This window comes from Pan troglodytes, chromosome 3 (assembly GCF_028858775.2).
Source record: "Pan troglodytes isolate AG18354 chromosome 3, NHGRI_mPanTro3-v2.0_pri, whole genome shotgun sequence".
Classification (NCBI taxonomy): Eukaryota; Metazoa; Chordata; class Mammalia; order Primates; family Hominidae; genus Pan; species Pan troglodytes.
This window is the reverse complement of record NC_072401.2, coordinates 109,471,191-109,494,366: the sequence shown is the minus strand read 5'-3', so window position 1 is coordinate 109,494,366 and position 23,176 is coordinate 109,471,191. Positions and strand designations below refer to the sequence as shown.

The following is a 23,176-nucleotide window of genomic DNA, read 5'->3' as shown; positions in this document are numbered from 1 at the left end:
TGTGTATCTTGCTTGCAATGGAGGTTACACAAATCTATTTATGTGATAACACAGTGTACCAGTGTCAATTTCCTGGGATTTAATATTGTACTATGGCTATATAACCATTGGTGGAAACTGGGTGAAGGGCACACACACAAGACCTGTCTGTGCTATATTTGTAACTTCCTGTGAATCCATAAAGGTTTTTTTTTCTTCAAGGTCACCCTGTTAAAGAGACACCAGACAGTCACATTCTTCCTTCTCCTGACATCTGTTCATGAATTCTCAACCTGGTGAGGCAGGATTTTGGAAGGTCTTTATTAAGACCCCTGCTAACTTTTTTTAAAAAGGCATTATAATTTACAGTTCAGAAAAACTACCTCAATTAAAGACAACAAAAAATTCCAATTCCTACCATCCACGATGAACTTCGTAGTATCCAGTCCGACATAATCTAGAAGCTCAAATGGGCCCATGGGGTAACCGGCTCCTAATTTCATAGCAGTGTCAATGTCTTCTTTGGATGCGTCACCTAAGGAGAAAACGGCAGCACTGGGTCACCACCACCTTTCCTTGAATTCTCCCTATCACGGGATTAGCCCCAGAATTACTAGAATTTTATATGCTTGCACAATAAAAAAAATGCCTAGACTGAGACTTTCTGGCTTGGGTAAGATTTCCTCTCTAAAGTACATGCCAAAGAGGTCATAAGACTTTTTTTTTTTTGAGACAGTCTTGCTCTGTCACCCAAGCTGGAGTGCAATGGCACGATCTTGGCTCGCTGCAACCTCCGCCTCCTGGGTTCAAGTGATTCTCCTGCCTCAGCCTCCCAAGTGGCTGAGACTACAGGTGTGCGCCCCCACACAAGGCTAATATTTATATTTTTAGTAGAGATAGGGTTTCACCATTTGGCCAGTCTGGGCTCAAACTCCCAACCTCAAGTGATCCTCCCGTCTCAGCTTCCCAAAGTGCTAAGATTACAGGTGTAAGCCACAGTGTGTGGCCCAAGATTTTCAAAGCTACGCACCACTGAGGTGAATTTTGGAGTACTGATACCCTGTCCATGGAGACAGAAGTCTCCATGCCCGAAACTTCAGCTACTTTCAAATACATTGGGATTTTCCAACTCTGGAATCATTTATTAAAGTATAATTTAATGCTACAGCATATTTTTGATTTATAAATAAACTTTCCTAAAAAAGAAAACTAAGCTTTCTGCTTTTGTATGTATAGTTATTGTATGTATTCTTTCCCCCCAGTTTTTTGGGTTTTACAAGTAAGGAGTATTCCCCTGGCATCACATTTCACACAAACCTTTTAGTCAAGATACCTTTTAAAGAAAAGCCCAAACCCGAGTTAGAATCACCACACGTTTGGAAGTCTGTTGAGTAGACTACGACAAGGATCAATGTGCTTTTCCCTTGGAAATTTACTATGTCCTTTGGCCCCAAGAGGCCTTTATGGAGAACAACCTGTTCCCTTTCTTTGAAATCAGAAAAGTAGAATAGTCTGCAACAGGTGGCTATCTAGAATTTTGTTCCAAAGCATTAAGAAGTCAATCAGATCAAAGCTAAAGAAAAGAGGGAAAAATGTTAAGACACTCAGAGAGAAACTACTTAAACATCGATAAAGAAGATATATTTTTAAAAGCAAATAAAGTACTAAAGTAATTCCAAAGGATTTCAAGGCATTTTAAGGTGACTAAAATACACCACAATTATTTATTATGGTTGACATTACTAATAACTACACTAATTAGGATTAGAGACGCCTGAGAAATCATGATTTGAGTGTTAGGCCATAAGAAAGCAAAGAAACAAAAATAATCATATAGGCAGCGTCATTCATTCATTCATTCATTCAACTTCTATTCATTATGTAGCAGGCACCAGAGATGTAGAATGAGACAAAGATAAACCAGACAAGCACTCAAGGTACTCATGACATAATGGGAGAACTCAGATGTGTAAGCCAAAAACTTCAACATAATAAGACCGGAAGATTCATGACTCACACAGCTCTGTGTGAGTAAAGATGGAGAGATTTACTCACACTGCCAGGGCTTCACCAAAACCACCCCCATGCCTGGGTCCTGGAAGGTGAAGATAATCCTGAGATGAGCAGACCAGGAAGGGCATTCTAGGTAGAGAGAACAGCACATGCAGAGGCAGGAATGGGAAGGAACACAGCATATTTGGGGTGTGGCTATGAAGCTTAAAAGTGGGTTCTACTCAGAGGATTTCATTAGGAAGCCCCGCAGCTTCTGTGCTGGTAGAGCCCTGGAATGCTGGAAGTGCCGGCCTCACAGGCTCCTCAGGCTTGGGATATGCTCCCTGTGCCTAGGTGCTGCCCTCAGACAGCTTCGGGGCTCAGTCTCTCACTTCCTCCAGGCCTCTGCTCAGGTGTCATACTTCTGAGAGCCTCTTCTCCTCCCTGCATATATAAAAAAAGCAACTCCCTGCACTAAAGAAAAGGCCAGGACACTAGGACAAGACTCTTGCCACCCCTTACTATCTTCTTCTCCACAATTACTCATCACAACCTAACATGCTTATGTACTGGTTCATTTATTACTGGCAGTCTCCCTGGGACAGAAATCTGACAGCATAATGGTTGCAACTCAGCTAAAGCCATTTAATGAAATCTATATTCAAGGACAGGACAATTAACCCTAGAAGCAACGCTGTAATTCCATATTCAGAGACTCACTTGAGGACTGTTTTATTTCAAGAAATAATATGAAGATACAGCACATGATAGAAAAATATCTAAATAACTCTACAAAGTCAGCACAACTCTAAAAATCGTGTTCTCAATAATGCAGAGCAAAAGAGGCAAACTTTCAGAAACAGAGAAACAAAATACAGAGATTGGTGTGCCAAGTGACAGTTAGATGTGGAATCATGTTTTAAACTAATAATTCCTAAACTTCTTTAGAATCAAGTACTTCTGACAATCAGACACCCTCTCCATAAAAAATGCACATATACCCCAAATTCTGCATCAACTTTAGGAGGTTCATTGGACACCCTCTCCTACCTCCCTCCAGTTAAGAGCCCCTAACTCCAGACAAGACAGCAAAGGAAAGCTTCCTCAGTGAACTCCAGATCAGCACAGCTGAGGGCCTGGGACTTGCCCAACATCTGCTTCTTTGTCTGGCTCAGCAGCACCACCTGCCAACCATTCTTAGCATGAACAACAGAGGCACTTAGCAACAACTCAGAAACAGCATTTTTACTCATCAGCAGCTGCCTATGTGCCCGCCCTACACAGCACCTTGGGGCATATGAAGATGAGGAGGAGCCAGAGTGCCCCAGAAAAGAGAGTATAGTAAGGGAAAGAAAACACCTGCCATGCCACAGGGAAGACAGTGACAAGTGACCCAAGGGAGAGCCAAAGCAAGAAGAGTTGTGATGACAGAGATGATGTCCAGCTGGGAGTTCTGCAGACACTCAGGTGGGGCAACGTGGGAATGGCGGGAGTAGTTGGCGGTGATAACAGCAGGGGCAGAGGGTGGCCAGAAGGAAGGCTCTCTGGCAGAGCTTGTAGATGGCAGGAAACCAGAGAACCACTGAGCCTGTCTTGAGCAGGGGCGACAATGTGAGCAAGATGTCACATGGTGACTGGGGGGCAGGCTCATGGTCCTCCCAGGCCTGTTGCCAGCAGAGCCCTCCTGAGAAGAGCTGACCATTTGGCCCCACCATCCTGCCCACACTGGCCATTAGGAGTGGGTGCCTGGCAAGGGCAGCAGTCCACTGTCAGACACAGCCTATCCAGCCTCTGTCCCTCTGACTCACAGGACTGACAGTGACTGGGGCATGCATCAGGCCTCAGTCACAGTGTGAACGAACAAGAGCAATAGGAAGAGTGAGGACGGAGCTGGGATACTGGGAAAGAAGGCCCAACATGGAAGCCACAATGAGTGGACAAACAGCAGAGCAAAAGGGTGTGAGCCTCCACGAGATCCCATGGGGACTGGCAAGAAGTGTTAGTGGCGGAGGCCCGGTCATCCAGGAGGCCTGACCTACAACAGCACACACATCCTTCCAGAGAGCCTGCACCACTCAAGGCAGCATTGGCCAAACCATGTGCCTGGAACCCCAGGTGTATCAACAGTGGGGTACAGAAAATTTCTCCTTGCATGAGTTCAGAAACAGTCACAGAGCTCCTGCCGAGGCTGTGCAGGGGGTGTGTGGGCAGATGCAGTAGGCGGTGTCTCAACTTCCTGGACAATATGATACTTTCTCAGTAAGTGCAGTAGTGGGGACCAGTCAGGAAAAGACATGAGTAGCGTGAATTACTCTGCTACCTAAGGAACCTCATGAAGGCAGCCTGACTGGGATGGGGAAAAGCTGGGATGAAGAGGTGGAACAGGCATGACAGGAAGGAATCAAAAGTGATGAACAGATGTGGCAGACAAGAGAAGGAGCATCCAGATGCTTGAGGCTTCAAGGTGGAACTGTATGAACGGAGATGGCATGGTGGGCATGCTCTGAGCACTCCTCTGTGTTGGCTGAGAGGAGGGAGCAGGTGGTGGGCGGGGGGACACGGTAAGAGGCCTAGGGTGTGACTGTAGTGTGCAGTAGGGAAGCAGCACCCACCCCAGGCAGGACACCCAGCAACTTCAGAAGCAGATTCTGAGAAGGTGGTGGAAAAAGAAGCAGAGGGACCAGCAATGATAGGCTGTTGAAGCCCATGCCCAGAGCAAGCTAAGAGCATGTCCTGAGGCCAGGTCCTGCTCTTCCAGCTTCAGCCCACAGGCGGCCAGGGATGGTGAGGGCTAAAGGGCATGCACCTGTGCAGAAAGGGACCACAGACAAGAAGAGGGCTTTCAACTTACCATCTGATACTTGGTGCATTGGAGAATGCATCAAATGGACAGTGAGGAAAACACCATTAAAAGGTGGATCTCTCACATGCTACATTCTAAAACATTACATTTTGTTAAAAAAAAAAAAAAGACATACAACTGCCTTTCAAGGTAGGGTAAAATGCTCTGTGCTTTCTTTGAGGTGTAATTAGGCATATTTGTTGATAGATAAACCAGAAGTGTTGGTTTGATCTTGGAGCAAAAGTGAGGCAATTGCTTCCATAAACCATAGAGAAAAGTTTTAATATTTAAAGCAGATTTTGAGGAAGCAAATGTGCTTTCATCTCTCTGGAAGAGCTGGTGTAAATGTTTTGTTTAAAAAATGACACTCTCAGGAGTGAGCATTTATGAATGAAGTAATTGAAAACAATTACACTTGCTTTTTATCCAGTCCTATTAAGGCTTGTTTGCCTTTGAAGCAGACATGAGAGCTACCTTTCCAGAAACCAGGGAGGGAAAGCAGGCAGGAGAATGCAGATCAATTTAGAAGCCTGGACCCTGTCCCAAATCTGATATTTCTACAGCAGAGAAAAGCATTCTTTGTCAATCAAGTACTGAGGAAAACTGTTTACACCATTCTTAAGGTTACAAAAAGTACATCATGACATCACTCAGTAAGGACAGACTACTAAAAACTGTCCTTACCACATATCGGCCTTGTCACATATTTCTAATCACCTGTCAGTCACAAGTTTTAGAACCTTAAGGAACTTTCAAGATCTCCTAGCCTAGTGATTTTTACATTATGATTATTTTTAAAAGCAGTAAACCTTTTAATCAAAAGCAGAGATCCAGGATATCAATCTGGGCCGGCCATGCAATTGCTCTGGCTGGGACTGTAGTGGGGGTGGTGGGAGTTCCAGAAACCTTTCTCAGAGGCCTCACAGGGAAGCCAGGAGGCCCTGGGAAAACAGTGAAAAAGGTACCAGGGCTCAGGGTGCAGCTGAGCTCACAAAGCTAGAAAACAGACACTGCTTCCTCCATTGTGCACGGCCCGACCCCTCCTAGAGACACTGAGAATTCCAGACAGTGGCGCCAGGAGCTGAGGCCTGCTGCTCCTGGCCTAGGTCAGAAGGATACCTCGTTCATACAGCCTGATTGCTTCCATGAGGTATGGAACCAGGAGGCGGTTCACAATAAACCCAGGAGTGTCCTGTTTTGGGAGAGAGAAAAACAAAAAACTAGTAAACTTTCATTAAATGGTATCTTTTGTGAAGTCACCAAATTGCCCCTTCTTACCCTGGATCATGTTTGCCCCCATTTATCAAGCTGTACATTTTCAAAATTTGCAGCATGGCCTTATTTCTATCTCATATGACAATTTATCCAACAATCATAGTACTTAAAAAAACATTCAAACCCAGATGCCCCACTGCACAGATCCTGACATAAAGACAGATCAAGGCACAGGTGTGACCTGGAAGAGCATGGCTTTGGGAGAGACAGATTTGGGTTCAATCTTGAATACTCTCTTGGTCCTTCTGTCACTCTGAATCTGTTTCATCATCTGTGAACTGGGGGTGACAGTTTGTCTCAAAGTTGTGAAGATAAATCAGAAAACACATAAAATGCTGTACACACAGCCCTACACCCATCCCTTTATTCCTCCTCTTTCCTCCCAATTCCCTTTCAAGAATCGACAAAACGTCACACTCCACCTTGAATGGTCCTCAAAGAAGGACTGCTTTCCAGGCTCCTTGGAGCCACTCCTAGGCTACTCAGCAACTTCTCAGGTTCCAGCGCACACTGCAGTGGAGCTGACTTGAGGGCACGTGCTCCGACAAAGGAGCAGAGCCTCTGACAGAGAGCTGGCCTTTCACGGCACACCCCCTAAGACCTCTGCATCCTGCGGTGACCCCTGTGCCACATACGCCTTTCATCCATTTCCCTTCTCAGTAACTAACATTAATCATCTCTCTGGAGGACAGGTGTGGGATTTGGATTTTATCTACTGATCTCTTCCGGGGACTTGTAGAGAAAAGCAGGTGATTTTTTTGTTGAAGCTGATTTCCACTAGGCAAATGGTGCCTCCTCTTTTGTCAAAAGGCTGTGATCTTCCTGAGGGCAGAAATCCTCACCCTGGCCTGAACTCTGCATTCTGTTTCTAGCACACACCAGGTACTTCCTTAATGTCTGAATTACAGATGACCAGACACTCCTCACAGAGCTAACCTGACTGCATGCTGGGAAACTGGACAGTAACACAAAGGATGTGAACCTCCTTTAACCCTAGGCAAACTGAAACCAAGCCCTAACCCCATCTATTGCCACATGAGCACAAAGATGCACAAACAAGTTTTATCAGCTTAATTAAGATTATGGAACAATACAGATTTTATAATTGAGGCAAAAATACTCTTTTCAACTTCAAAAGGTTCACTATAGACTCAAGATAGGGTACCTGAGAACATGAAGCTCCAACAGTTAATATCTTCTACAGAAAAAGCTCATAGAGCTCAATAAAAAAAAAGTGCCAAGACTAATTAAATATTTAAACTCACTGGCCAGTCGCAGTGGCTCACACCTGTAATCCCAGCACTTTGGGAGGCCAAGGCAGGAGGATCATGAGGTCAGGAGTTCAAGACCAGCCTGGCCAACACAGTGAAACCCCGTCTCTACTAAAAATACAAAAATTAGCCGGGTGTGGTGGCACGCGCCTGTAGTCCCAGCTACTCAGAAGGCTGAGGCAGGAGAATCGCTTGAACCCGGGAGATGGAGGTTGCAGTGAGCTGAGATTGCGCCACTGCACTCCAACCTGGGAGACACTGCGAGACTCCATCTCGAAAAATAAAAAAAAAATAAATAAATAAACTCACTAGTAATCAAAAAAATACCCATTTTTGCCAACAAGATTATCAAAGGTTTTTCCCCCACTGTAATAATATTTGATGCTATTGAGAATGCAGAGAGACAGATGCTATCAGTATATTGGTGGAATGTGAAAAGACACAGTCTTTTTTTTCTCTTGGCAGGGTCTTGCTCTGTTGCCCAGGCTGGAGTGCAGTGGCGTGATCTCAGCTCACTGCAGCCTCCACATCCTGGGCTCAAGCGACCCTCCCACCTCAGCCTCCCAAGTAGCTGGGACCACAGGTACACACCACCATGCCCAGCTATTTTTCTGTAGAGAGGGTTTTTGCCATGTTGCCTAGGCTGGTCTCAAACTCCTGGGCTCAAGTGATCCACCAGCCTTGGCCTCCCGAAATGCTGGGATTATAGGCGTGAGGCACCGTGCCTAGCAGGAGACACAATCTTTAAATAAAGTAATTTTATTTTATGTAATCAAATTCATATTTTTCAGATTCTTATTTATTAAACACATTTTATTTACTGTACTTACTGTGTGCCAGGTACTGTTCTAAATACTTTAAAAATATTAATTTATTCATTCCTCATAATAACCCTGTGAGAGAGGTACTATAATTATCCTTACGTGAAGCATGAGGACACTGAGGCACAGCAAGGTTAAGTAGCTTGCCTAAGGTTACACAGCTAATAAGTGCCGGCACCAGGATTTGAACCCAGTTGGGCTAGTTCATACCCTTAACCTATATACCACAATCCCCTCATGAAGTGTCACTAGGAAGGCACATTCCAGGCACATTAATGCCCCTCTTCTATGTCAAGTATTGGTAAAGTACAATACTGTAGGCCAAATCCAGCCCACAGCCTGTTTTTGTAAGTCAAGTTTTACTGGAGCACAGCCACACTCATATTGCATATACTGTCTATGGCTGTTTTCATGCTACAACAATAGAACTGACTACTTGCAACAGAGACTGTATGGCTGAAAATATTCACTATCTGGTCCTTTACAGAAGTTTGCTGACCCTTGTCCTATGTAGTTGCCATATATTGTCCAGATGCCTCATAAAGAGCTTCAACAACTGACCCAGAAAGACCCTCTGAAAGCCCTTAGAATACCACACAGAGAGAGTTCTGGAATGACCTAACAAGAACAATTTAATGAGAACAAAGAGTTCCCATCTCTGCAGCTGCCGTGGCCACTCTGATGGAAGACTGAATCATTACTTTGTAGATTAATTATTATGCTGCTGAAGATAATCATTAGCTTTTCCCTGTACTTCTGTTTCCATATCTTTTTGTCTTGCACAGATGTTCTTTTCAATACCATTACTACTTTCTTCCACTAACAAAGCATAACTGCGTAAGAAAGTACAATCATAACATCCAATTATTAATATGATTTTAGAAATCTAGATGACTTAAAACTACGGAACCAAACAAACAAAAAAATGGGTGTTAAAGCATGAGACTCCCTAACAACACTTTACCCATGGACGGGGAGGAGCAGGACACACAAGCCTGCTCTCTTTGGCTGCTGGAGTCCACCTCAACAGATGGCTTCTTCAGGTGATTCATGAACAACATGATTTTTCATGGGTTAGTACAGTACTGTGAGTTCAAACTCGAGAATATTTTAGAAAGCAAAAGTTTGCTATGAGAACTATAATGATACAAAGGATTACAGTTAAAAAAAAAAGTAGATGACTTATATGTAAATCTTTGTAATGGTGTAGCATTTTGTGACACAACTACCCCTTAAGAAAAACTGCAAAGTCATGCATAAGTATAGTCCCCGAGTTTTGGGGGAACTAAAGAGGAACTAAAGCAAATGGAGAAACTGAAGGTAATCAAAATAATTACCTTCAGGTAGGTTATCATTTCAGCAACTGGGATTACTTTATATACAATAACTGGGCAGCTTAAGAAAGGGGAAAAAAAAGATGGAAGTCAAGCAGGCTTCCCACTAAACCATGCTGCTTCTTGAAAAACAAAACAACAAACAATAAAAACATAATGCAACTTCCCGGTGAGAAACAGGTTCCTTAATGCTATTTTGGCAGGTTGCTCTCTCACTGTCTTATCATTTATTTCACCATCTGTAGTATTTCTTGCAAAAGTAAAGCCCTCATTTTCTGTTAGGGATGTATGTGTTTACCAAGCTGTACCTAAAATCATTTATGAAAATGCAGCCATTCATCAGGAGACAAAAGCCAGGACAGAGAGCAGTCCTGTGTCTTCTACTCAGCTGGTGTCCTGAGCTCCATTCAGGTCTCAGACTATCCACATAATGGCCTTAGGCATGGCTTAGGAGTCCAGTTTCCCTGTCTACAAACTAGAACAGGAGGCACGGATTGCTCTTTACAGCACGTGGACAAGCTTGCAGTATACAATGCTCCTTCTTTCACATCATTCTATGAGAAGAATTCTACCAGGAATAAGTCAGGGTCCAAGAAGAAAAGAACTACCTCCTTCCCAAGCTACCCATACTCTTACCTTGCAAGAAACAGGATGCTTTCCTAGGGCTTTGCTAAAGTCTACCAAAGATTCAAATGTCTTCTGGCTGGTCATTGGTGTTTTAATGACCTGGAAATGCAAAGCAGAGAATTATGACCAGAGTGTCAGCAAGCAACTTCAGTAGAATGGTTCAAGGAATGATTGATCAAAAGGCTCCATATAGGCAACAAAAATAGTTTGAGTTTCAGCATAGAAGTAGGAATCTCAAGCCAGAAACAATGTATTTCCCAAAATGACTATTTTAAGACAACAGAGGCCAAATGTGGTGGCTCATGCCTGTAATCCCAGCACTTTGGGAGGCTGAAGCGGGCAGATCATGAAGTCAAAAGATCGAGACCATCCTGGCTAACATGGTGAAACCCTGTCTCTACTAAAAATAGAAAAATTAGTTGGGCGTGGTGGCATGTGCCTGTAGTCCCAGCTACTTGGGAGGCCGAGGCAGAAGAATTGCTTGAACCTGGGAGGTGGAGGTTGCAGTGAGCCGAGATCATGCCACTGCACTCCAGCCTGGGTGACAGAGCAAGACACCGTCTCAAAAAAAAAAAAAAGACAACAGTGTACTGTAGAATGTACAAAATCACGGCTTAAAATACAAGTGTATGTGTGTACATGTGTGTATAGGACAGTTTTACAGGCTTTGTTGTTGAGACAAGCCTGGGTTCAGTTGCACCACTTACTGGCTGTGTGACCCTGAGTATGTTTCTTGAAACTGAAATGACACTGAAATCACTCTGTTCACCTCAGGAAGTTGAGGTGAGAATGAAATTACATTGGGAGTAAAGCACAAAGCCTAAGCACAAATGCTCAATAAATGCTGACTTCCATTATTTAATTATTAGAAGTCTGGAAGTATATGATGGTTGCCCTTAAAGTCCTCTACATGGGACCTGATCTTCTATTATAGAGGAGGAGGAGCCCCAGGAAAGTAGAGTAATTTGCCCAAGTGACAGTTCTCCTGGATTCCTGAGTATTCCTCCCATGACTCCACCCTCTGCCACACAGATGCTCTAGAGGCCAGTGGCCCCTTGGCTTCAGAACAGACTCATCCTGCTGGGGAAGGCTTTCATTTACAGCAAGCGGGGCCTGCCACCTGCTCCAGCAGCCCTCCTGACCTCTGTGAGGTACAGGCAAGGGCACAAGGGCTGCCCTACTGGCATCTGTAGGGGACGGCACCAAGCACGATGCCCGGCACAGTCAGCCCTCAGTAAGCATTTAGAGAACTCATGTGTAATGGTAAATGGAAAGAACCAGATGAAGTATATATATATATTTTTAAACAGGAGAGATGCGTGTTTATTCACTCATTCAACTATACACACACACACACACACACACACACACACACATAAATATACACACACATATATATATATGTAAAATGTAAAGGCCAGTAAAGAACTTCAATCGGAGTCAAAGGGTTTACTTTAGACCCTTCATGGGATCTTAGGCAACTGCCTCACCTCTCTTCTCTGAAATGGGGATCATGGGCATGTCTTCCCTGTGCAAGAGGGCCGTCTGACTCGGTGAACTAATGAGCTAGTGTCTGTGCAGGGATGAAAGGTGCTATATAAACAAAGAAGAGTTCTCACTCCTGTTTTCGTGTGATCACAGCCTGGGCCATGGTGTCATGTCGTGACATCAAGAGAAGTGAATGGATGGAAACAGGAAAAGACACAGTGAAGATGGAGAAGAGGAGCAGGACGAGAAAGACCAGAAGCCACCCTGCGGGTACCACAAATCAAACAGAATCCCAGAGCTGTTTGAAAGGAGGTCTAAAAGTCTCCATCAAAACCACAGACTGAGCTGGGACAAACACTGCTGACTATGGAGTTTTCAAATTAAGTTTTTGGTTTAAAGGAGTTAATAATAGTGAAGGTTTGTTTCTTTTTAAACAGGAGAGATGGATGTTTATTCACTCATTCATTCATTCAACGAACAGTAATTTGTACAGATACGCTGCTCCTAGTTCCAACAGAGTCTGAAAAAAAATACATATATATATATACATTTAAATGAGCCCAGTCCTAAGTAAAGGAGCCACTTAGCTTATTATACAAGTCATTTTGGTGTACACCACCAGCAACACAAGGAAGAGCTAAAGTTAAACAATAAAAACTGAATAGAGAAGAACACTTTTACAAAATACTTTCTAAAAAATAGTAGCATTTGCTAAACATCAGCTGCTAACAACCAACACACTACATTTCCAAAGACAAAAGCATACATTACCAGATAAATGCAGTTGAAAACATTATTAAAGTAAATCTACAGAATGTGCCTATCTCCAAAACACTTATATATACAATATAATAACTAAAGAAATCAACTAGTCCCTAAGTACTGAAATGTTGGAAATGCATGCCACTTCTTTGCTCTTAATCTGCATGAGATAAGAGCTGTTAAATGCTGTTTCTTCTGTTCCCCAAATCCCTCCCCTTCATTCTTCAATTTCTTCAAAAAATCAGCCTTAGGGGATAGGAGAAAATAGGAGGAAGCTGAGAAGCAATGTTAGTAAGACAGAAAAAGTCCCATTGCAAGATGGTCAAAGTTGTCACTTGAGAGAAAATGCTAAAAAAATGGTCATTATTATGACTTATTAAAAATGCTTATGCTGAGTAGTGGTGAGGGAATGAGGAGGATAAAGGAAGGAAAAGGTAGTTGGAAAAGGCAATAATGAAGAAAACAGACGATACACACTCCCAGAGAGGCCACAGCCAGTGTGTGTAGGTTTGCCTGGCCCCACATCACCCACATGGCAGCATCAGCGTCCCCCACACTTCGCACGGCAATAACTCCTCAACCTCAGAACAAATGCTACTTTAATAGTGGCTGCTCCTCAGACCCTGTAATTAGGACCCTGTAAAAGGCAAGTTGTCCCATTTCAGGTGCAAATTGCCTACTGTGACTCCAACTCCAACATATTGGAGTCTCCAAGCATTCCAAACAGGATGCTGGGGAAGCCCTCCCTGCCTCCCCCCTCCACCTTCCAGGTTTATGGTCAGGAGGCTCAAGGCTATCAGAAGCTGGTTTTATTTTTTTACTTTTAGGGTTTTTTTATTCAATATAGGATCTTGCTCTGTCATCCAGGCTGGAGTGCAGTGGTGCAATCACAGCTCACTGCAGCCTCAACCTCCCGGGCTCAATCAATCCTCCCACTTCAGCCTTCCAAGTACTGGAGACTACATGCGTGCACCAAAACCCCTGGCTGATTTTTTATTTTTTGTAGAAATGGGGTCTTGCCATGTTGCCTAGGCTGTTCTTGAACCCCTGGGTCTCAAGCAATCCACTAACTTCCACCTCCAAAAGTTCTAGGATTACAGGCATGAGCCGCCGCACCCAATGGGAGCTGGTTTTAATAGCTCTGATCACAATGCACAGGAGATGTACCTCATCTGGGGACAACGCTAAGGCACCATTACATGGGGTCAGAATTAACCCCAGGAACTGTGGACAAGCTAGTATAGTGTATCTAATGAGAACTGCATTTACAGCATGGGCAAGCTGACCTCGACTAGATAATATGAACACATGTAGCTGCCCTCTGTGTGGTCCCATCCAGCCCACGGTTTCTAGTGCTGCCTTCCCATTCTGATGCCTCTCAGCACTGCCCATCAGCTCTGGCACAAATAAGTAAATGACATTCCACAAAGTTAACAGCCTTTCTGGATATCACTAAGCAAGACACAGGGCTGTGAAGAAACAAAGCATAGAAGCCCTCCTAGATATGAGGCTCAGGGACAACCTTCTACCCTCAGGTTAAAACCCATCCTAGGCAACTGGTGGCAGGGCTGGTGTAACACAGAAAAGCAGGACTGAGAGAGCTGGCAGAGCGGGCAGACACACACAAGCTGACACCCACTGACCTCCACAAGTTTCATGACCGGCACTGGGTTGAAGAAATGGAGGCCAGCGAATCGGTCTTGTCTGGTGGTGGCATTGGCTATGCTTGTAATCTGCAAGGAGGAAGTGTTGCTGGCAAAGATTGTATGTCTGTGAAGAGAAAATATAGTGGGAGTATCAGAGTGAATCTCTTCTTTCAAAACAGCATGACTCTTGGATGCAATGCACAAGGTGACTGCTTACTGCCACATCTGTTGTCCTGACCCATTGGGGGAATCAGGGAGAAGACACATCTTCATATAAGAGGCTGAAATCAAGTGACTTCAGCTTTTTAAAAATTTTTAAATTTGAAATAAAATTGGAATTTCCTGTTCCGAAGAGGTATTTAACCTTCACCAATCCTTCCTTGATTTTCCAGAACAAAATTTCCCCTACCTACTTGTATTAGTTAACTTCCAAGGTATGTGAGATAACAAGAGGTGGCTAATTGATCAAGCTACTTAACCAATCCCAGTCACAAACGAAACTCAGTGATCAAAAAATAATGAAAGAAAGACACCTAAAAGCAACAAAATTCTAAATGAACACATAAATCCTCAATCAGAAACATATGATAAACATGAATTAAGATATTTTCCCTGAAGTGAAAAGCTTTATTTTTCAATTGAATGGGAATTAAAATGAAAACAAGAACACCAACATGGTTCAAAAAAATTTTAAGGTTACATGGGTAGATATGGGGAAAAGAGGATATAGGCATATGCATATATAAGACATTAACTTATTTATTTAAAAAAATCCATACTGACTTAAACCAAATTTAGTTCTTTAAGGCCACAGTAAAGTGGGGTGCCAAAAGCATGAGAGGAAAAGCTTTAAACAGGTCGACTTCCAGGCTTTCCTGCAGCGCCACCTTGCGGATAAAAACATACAAACAGGCCTGGTGCTGATTCCAACCAAGATGGCCTGTAACAGGGCAGGAAAGGAAAGGATCCCTTACTGACCAGGCTTGGGGGTTTCTGCTTACCTAAAAGGCAATACTATAATCTGCTCAAATCGGGGCGGGTGGGAGGAGAGGAGGAAGAGAAGGGAGAAGAAACCAGTTATTTGGAAAGGAGGGAAAAGAGGTAAAAGGCGAGACCAGTGTGGGTAGGCAGCGGAGAGCCTTCTCTTTCCAGGTATGAGCACATCCGCCTTCTCCAACAGCTTCCAAGGTAGGCCATTTAAACGCCAGGGTTTCCTTTTTAAAAAAAAAATGACATTTTTTTAAGGTCTTAAAATTTCAGTTTTCAAAGTTTCTTGCTTTTGGTCATTGGGGAAAATAATATAAACTATTCCCCATTACAGAAGGTAATGAAAAAAAGATCCTCTTCCAATAACAATGTGTGTGGCCAACACAAGCACTGTTCAACCACACAACCTGCACCACAAGCACCTGGAACCACAAAAACAGAGCAGGGACAGCCTGGGCCCAAGGCTGTGCCAGCTGTGGCTCCACACTCCCCTTAAGAAAAGAAAGTGTTATTTTAAAGATTAGTATTACAATCGTAATACCCCTTTTCGTAGAATGTTTGAAGGGCCATTCACCTGCAAAAAGGGGAAACTTGGGCACATTTGGTAAAATAAAGTGACATCAGAGCCCAGTTCCAGGTATCACCAGTCCAGGGCACTCTGGCACATTTTATCAGAAGGAGGAAATGATCTCTCCCCAGCAGACCTCTGCTTCTGCCTCTCCCAACAGGGTCAGGCTGACTCTGTTCCTAAAAGTCTCACACTGTCTTCAGAGAATACTAAACACATAGGACAGTCTTTTCATCCACAAACAAAATGTACTCTGGGCTGGGCACGGTGGCTCACACTTGTAATACCAGCACTTTAGGAGGCCGAGGCAGGTGGATCACTTGAAGTCAGGAGTTCGAGACGAGCCTGGCCAACATGCCCCGTCTCTACTAAAAATACAAAAATTAGCTGGGCATGGTAGCGCATGCCTGTAATCCCAGCTACTAGGGAGGCTGAGGCAGGAGAACTGCTTGAACCTGGGGGGCAGAGGTTTCAGTGAGCTTAAGATCATGCCACTGCACCCCAGCCTGGGCGACAGAGCGAGACTCCATCTCAAAAAAAAAAAAGTACTCTTACATGTTCCTGGAAACACTTGTCTTGAACCATCTTTTGTTTTTTTCATTCTGACACTCAGGTACCAAAAAAACTACTTTTCTCTTAAATGTTCTAAAAGAAAATCGACAACACAAGCACAGTGATTATTAGCAATGGCCCCAGACCCTAGTATAAAGAAGACAAGAGGGGTGGTGGGGATGGCAAAGGATTCAAGAGTCTGTACTTTGTCTAAAGGGGAAAGTCAGGACTTCAATCTGGCTGCCTGTGCGTCTGGTCATACTTTTCATTTGTGTGTCTTAGGCTGCTGCTAGAGAAGTCATGTTCTCTCCAGGATGCAACTATTTCATCAGGGCTTCCAACCCGAAATGTATCACTTGACTATATTTTCTTCTCCCATTATAGGATCGAACTGTAAAATTTGTCAGTAAAGTACCTCTCAATACGGCTGCTTAAAAATTGTAGCAAGCATTCAATAATGGTGGTGATCTAAAACAAAAACAAACAGTGCCAAGAAAGGTGGAGAAGGTCAGCAGCAAAGTCACATCTTTGGTATGACTATGGGTCATGCCTTCTTTTCACACCTCATATCTGTTTTGCATCAATTCAGGTTAAAGAGCCTAGTGTAGTGCCTGATACACAGCAGGCACTCAGGAAATGTGAGCTAAATTAAATGAGTTTCCTAAACAACTCTGTACAATAGGTACCAGTGCTGCTGCTCCTATTTTACACATGGGGGAAGCTAGTCTTAGAGAGTTAGAGCCAGAAAGGTCTAGGAAATTATTTACCCCAAACACCTCAACTTGCATTACAGATGATGAAACTGAGGACCTTTCCAAGGCTGGAGGTGGTGAGGGGGTCAGCACCAGGCCTCCTGACTTTCTCCAATGATCCTTCTTCTGTACCAGACATGGACAATGGAAGGCAGTCAGGCCTTTCACTGTCACCAAGAGCGACCAATCTTTTCAATAAAGATCAAACTGCTTGACAAAACTCCCTTTTTTGGGGTGGCTGTTTATTATCCCAGAGGGCTCCCTGCTGGCCTGGGAGCCAGTCCCGGTACCACAAGTGTCTTCTGTTTTTGTCAGATGTCTCTGCAGCCTCTAGATGCCAGTGTGAAATGCACGAGGACACTGATTGGCAGTGATGGACAGATGACAGAAAGGCAAGTCTCTTCTCTTTGTCAGGGGCAGGGCCTCTCTGGCCACAAGGCCACCCATCTCTGAAGGTTAACATTCCGACAAGCTGGTATGCAAGTGTCTCTCTTTAGCCACTGCCCACCGGAAGTGCCCTGAGAATTGCTTTTGTCATATAATCTTATTCTGCCATTCAATTCCAACCAAGAAGCATGAAAATATAGTCAAACAAGTCACTAGAAGAGCACTGATCAGTGGGTCAGGTGTCACACACTCGAAGGCTCTGGATCCCAAGGTACATTCTGCCAGGAAGAATTCCACCAGGAAGCCAGCCAGCTAAGAAGTCAATGCTCCTTTAACACTCCCAAGAGTACTTCGATTGAACCCAGATGAAGCTCAAAACAGGAAAGTCCTCTCTGTCTATAGGCATTCCCTTCAATTACACCATTCTGTTTGCTCCATCCAAAAAAGGAGGAAACACAGAACTGCTCTGAGGGTCCTTGGCAGACAGTTAAGGACACGTAGGGTACTCCTATGCCCGAGAGTGGAGCACAGAAGTACCCTACATGTCCTTAACTGTCTGCTGTCAGATGTCTCTGCAGCCTCTAGATGCCAGTGTGAAATGAACCAAGGAACGTCAGAGCAGCTTCTGGCATAGGAGTATCCATGACCTACACACTTCAAGAAACATAGGCCTGTCCCTGGATGGACCCCTCCATGTTACCATGGGTAATTCTACACGCATCTGGGAAAAGGATCAGATCACAGCAGCCCAAGCTTCAGAAGCAAACTGGGAGTGGGAGGATGGAGAAAAACGGAAACCATATTGGCTTTTCTTGAAATAGCTGTGGGGTAGGAGAGAGGGAGGTGGATAAACTTGGTCAGAGGATCCCTTCCTGGGAGAAGGCAATAAACAAGGAGGAAAGTTCAAGGCCCAGGGAGGGACCCCTCAGAATCTGTCAAGAATGTCCAGGGGTCATGAACAGATATTTTTCAAAAAAAGACACACTAGTGGTCAATAAACATATGAGAAAATGCTCAGCATCACTAATCAACAGAGAAATGGAAATTAAAACCACAATGAGTTTAGCACCTGATACCAGTCAGAATGCCTTTTATTAAAAAGTCAAAACCAACAGATGCTGGTGAGAATCTGGAGAAAGGGAACCCCTGCATGCTGGTGGTGGCAATGTAAATTAGTACAACCTTTAAGGAAAACAGTATGGAGATTTCTCAAAAAACTAAAAACAGAACTACCATGCGATCCAGCAGCCCCACTATTGGGTATATATTCAAAGGAAAAAAACTCATTCTATCAAAAAGATACCTGCACTCATATGTTTATTGCAGCACTATTCACAATAGCAAAGACACGAAATCAACCTAAGTGTCCATCAATGGCTGATTAAAGAAAATGTGGCATATATACACCATGGAATACTACTCAGCTATAAAAAAGAATAAAATCATGTCTTTTGAAGCAACATGAACAGGAGTGAAGGCCATTATCTTAAGTGAAACAACTCAGTCAAATACCATATGTTCTCACATATAAGTGATAGCTAAATAACAGGTACCCATGGATGTACAGAGGGAAATAACAGACACTGGAGACTTCAAAAGGTGGGAGGGTGGCGAGGGTTGAAAAATTACCTATTGGGTACAGTGTTCACTATGTGGGTGATGGGTATACTAAAAGCCCAGACTTCACCACTACACAATATAGGCATGGAACAAAACTGCACTTGTACTCACAAATCTATAAAAACAAAAAATAAAAATGAAAAACAAAAATAAGGTTAAAAAAAAAAAAAGAAGATTGTCCAGAGGTTACATACTCAGCAGCAAACTTGTCCAGCCTTTTGAAGAGCTCGTTTTTCACCTTCAGATTCTCCACGATGGCTTCCACCACCAAGTCTGTGCTGTGGACAACGGAGGCTGCATCCGTGCTGGTCACTATGGTGCTCAGGGTCTTCTCCACAAATTCATCGCCGGCCTAATGCAGTGGGAGGAAGAAGAGAACATTCACCGGGCTCACTGGAAATTATCTTTCAAGTTCTTAGCTCTGCTCCAGTTAGCAAACTGGGTGTTCAGAGCACCTGTATTGGCCTACCCTATCTGTTCTCAAAGTGTCCACGAAGCCTGTAATTTATCCTTCCATAGCTCCGCGCCATCCATTAGTCTTGAGGTGGTGCTGACTATTCCTCTCTAATAAAAGCAGAGACTAGCTCCTATTAGAGCAAGGGCAAGAGCCAGGGTAAGAAAGCCGACTTAGCATTTATCAAATAATTATTGTCTGTCATATGCCTGAAACTGTTGTTTCCGAAACAAGCTAGACACAGCCTCTGCTGCCAAAGAGCCTGTAGTTTTCATCGTTTCCTCATTTTTCTCCTGTGACTCCAGGTTTCCACAGACCTCAATAAGGACAGAATTGGAGATGGTGCCTCCATAAGCCGCCATTTTATTTCATAGTGTAATTTGTCCACAGGGCATCAAAATAGTCATAATCAGCAAAGGCATCCAAAATCATCATGGAATAAGCAGCTAGATCTCAGCTGTTATACAGAAATATTCTACTAGCCACATTAAAAAAAGGGAAAAGACATTCGCAGGTGAAATTAATGTTATTTAACCCAATATATCTAAGATGCCATCACTTTAACAGGTACTCAATATTTAAAAATATTGAGATGTTTTATATATTTTTCCCCTATGATAGCTTTAAAATCTAGTGTCTATTTTACACTCAGAGCACATTTCTATCTAGACTAGCCACATTTCAAGCACTCAGTAGCCACTTGTGAGTAGCTATTATATTGGTGGTCAGTATAGAGCTAGATAAGCACAGTATGTCAACTAGGCAAAGAGAAACTGACACCTCCCTCCTCAGTGGTGTCCCTGGCAGAGGAGAGAAACCTCAGGAGTATAGACTTCTGAGGAGTAGCTAGCCAGAGCTGAGCAACTTGAGCATAGGGGCCATCCTTTTATCTTTAGGGTGTGGCTCAGAAACTCAGCCCAAGGAGACAATTAGCTGAAAGTCTGTAAACAAGCGGAAAATGCAGGCTATCTGGGTCAAACTCACTCTGTCCTAGACTCCAACCCTCAGCCCAGGGCTCTTATAATCTCATCTGTCTGGACCCTCCTCATAACATCCCCTGCATGGGGTCCCACTACAATTAAGAATATAAGGGACAGATGGTCCGGGCGCAGTGGCTCACACCTGTAATCCCAGCACTTCGGGAGGCCGAGGCAGGTGGATCACGAGGTTAGGAGATCGAGACCATCCGGGATAACATGGTGAAACCCCGTCTCCACTAAAAATACAAAAATTTGCTGGGCGTGGTAGCGGGCGCCTGCAGTCCCAGCTACTCAAAAGGCTGAGGCAGGAGAATGGCGTGAACCCGGGAGGTGGAGCTTGCGGTGAGCCGACATCGCGCAACTGCACTCCAGCCTTGGCTACAGAGCAAGACTCCTCCGTCTCAACAAAAAAGAATATAAGGGACAGGTGAAGAATATCTTAATGTAAAAAGTAAAGTAGAAGTTCCTCTTCAAAGAGACTCTCCTCCCCATCTAATTAAGAATAAATAGTAACTTTCCTTAGAAGCAAAATTTATTCTAAGACCTGTTAACATTCTTAAATATCTGCTAGCTGTAATAAAGAAATCAATGTACTTTATGTTCTTAGCTCCCACAATTTAGCCTAAATATTTGCCCTGGCATGCTTATACTGGTCCAAGTGGGCATTAGGTCATAGCCTGTTCCTCTTCCTTATTTAGAGGTGTTTTTACCTTTCTCAGCATTCCACAAGTTACTTCCTCCTTCCTTTGTTCTCATCTGCCTTTGCCTCTTTTAAAAAGTTCTAAGTTGCTAGCCAATCAAGACAAATACATTTGAATGTGAAGTCCCGTCCCAGCCAATAGAAACTGGACACAGCAGTAAGATGGACGTGTCAGGTTATAAATGACCCTGTCTCCTTTGTTCGGTGTACTCTTGTGGCAAAACTGCTGGCGAGTGTACCCTTTCTGCAGAAAGTAAAAATGGTCTTGCTGAGGAAATTAAATTTATTTCAAGTGCTATTTCTTTACAGCACCAAAGAACAAGCATTTCTAACATTAATCTGCCTGTGATATTTATTATTTGAATTTCATCCTAGAGAAGGTAAAATTATCTCCACCATCATCTAAAGGCCACCTAGACATTGGGAAAAAAATGCATATCAAAACCACAATGATAGCAGGACTCGGTGGCTTATGCTTGTAATCCCAGCACTTTGAGTGGCCAAGGTGGGAGGATCACTTGAGGCCAGGAGTTTGAGAGCAGCCTGGGCAACACAGTACAACTCTGTCTCTAAAAAAAAAAATTTTTTTTTAATTAGCTGGGTGTGGTGGCTCACATCTATAGTCCTAGCTACTCGGGAGGCTGAGGTGAGAGAATGGCTTGAGCCTAGGAGTTCAAGGCTATAGTGAACTATGATCATGCCACTGCTCTCCAGCCTGGGTAGCAGAGCAAGACCTCATTTCCAAAACAAAAAACCAAAAAACAAAAACACCACAATGAGATACTACTTCACACCTAAGATGGCTACAATAAGAAACAAAACAAAACAAACATGGAAAATAGCAAGTGTTGGCCAGGATGTGGGGAAATTGGAACCTTCGTACATTGCTGGTGGGAATGTAAAATAGTGCAGTCACTACAGAAAACAATTTGGTGGTTCCTCAGAAAGCTAAATATAGGATTACCATACAACCCAGCAATTCTACTTGTAGGTATATAACCCAAAGAATTGAAAACAGAGACTCCAAACCAATAGCATAGCAATGTTCACTGCAGCATTATTCAAAATAGCCAAAAGGTGAAAACAACCCAATTCCATTAACAGATGAATGAGTGATATGGTTTGGCTCTGTGTCCTCACCCAGATCTCACCCTGAATTGTAATAATCCCCACGTGTTGTGGGAGGGGCCCAGTGGGGGGTAATTTATAAAGGACAGTTCCCCTGCACATGCTCTCCCTCTTGCCTGCTGCCATGTAAGACATGACTTTGTTCTTCCTTCACCTTCTACCATGATTGTAAGGCCTTCCCAGCCATGTGGAGCTATGAGTCAATTAAACCTCTTTCCTTTATAAATTACCCAGTCTCAGGCATGTCTTTATTAGCAATGTCATGAGAACAGACTAATACAATGGGTTAAAAAAAAGTGGTATAAATCCAATGGAATATTAAATTGGAATATGATAATAATCCAGTGGAATATTAAGCCATAAAAAGGAATGGAGTTGGCCGGGAGTGGTGGCTCACGCCTGTAATCCCAGCACTTTGGGAGACCGAGGTGGGTGGATAACAAGGTCAAGAGATTGAAACCATCCTGGCCAACATGGTGAAACCCCGTCTCTACTAAAACTACAAAAATTAGCTGGACGTGGTGGCGTGTGCCTGTAATCCCAGCTACTTGGGAGGCTGAAGGAGAACTGCTTGAACCAAGGAGGTGGAGGTTGTGGTGAGCTGAGATTGTGCCACTGCACTCCAGCCTGGTGACAGAGTGAGACTCTGTCTCAGAAAAAAAAAAAAAAAAGAATGAAGTTGTGACACGTTACAACATAGATGAACCTTGAAAACTTTATGCTAAGTGAAATAAGCCAGACACAGGACAAATATTTTATGATTCCACTTACATGAAGTATGAATGTGCGAGTGTAATTAATGCTACTGAATTGTATAGTTTAAAATGGCAAATTTTATGTTATATATTCTACCATAATAAAAAAAATTTTAAAAGCATCTAGATATACCACCTTGGATACTTGAAGTGAGAAACAACAAATGCCTTGTGTGTACTTTTCTCTGGCTGCATACAGCGAGAAATTCTATCCAAGCCCCAAGGAAATCAATCTTAAGCAACTTTAACAAGATGA

The 23,176-nt window shown here is 43.5% G+C and overlaps 1 protein-coding gene across 3 annotated transcripts in view; it reads right to left on the bottom strand.

Annotated features, from left to right (window-relative positions):
- The window catches only part of HADH (hydroxyacyl-CoA dehydrogenase), a 45,358-nt gene that overhangs the window by 1,482 nt on the left and 20,700 nt on the right, over positions 1-23,176 (bottom strand). For all 3 annotated transcript variants that reach the window (XM_001135650.6, XM_054683256.2, XM_054683257.1), the window contains exons 3-7: positions 19,098-19,255; positions 14,035-14,161; positions 10,151-10,240; positions 5,933-6,005; positions 398-514 (exon numbers count right to left, since the gene is read on the bottom strand). In XM_001135650.6, coding sequence (XP_001135650.3) covers positions 398-514; positions 5,933-6,005; positions 10,151-10,240; positions 14,035-14,161; positions 19,098-19,255 — 565 coding nt within the window. The remainder of the gene's footprint in view (positions 1-397; positions 515-5,932; positions 6,006-10,150; positions 10,241-14,034; positions 14,162-19,097; positions 19,256-23,176) is intronic.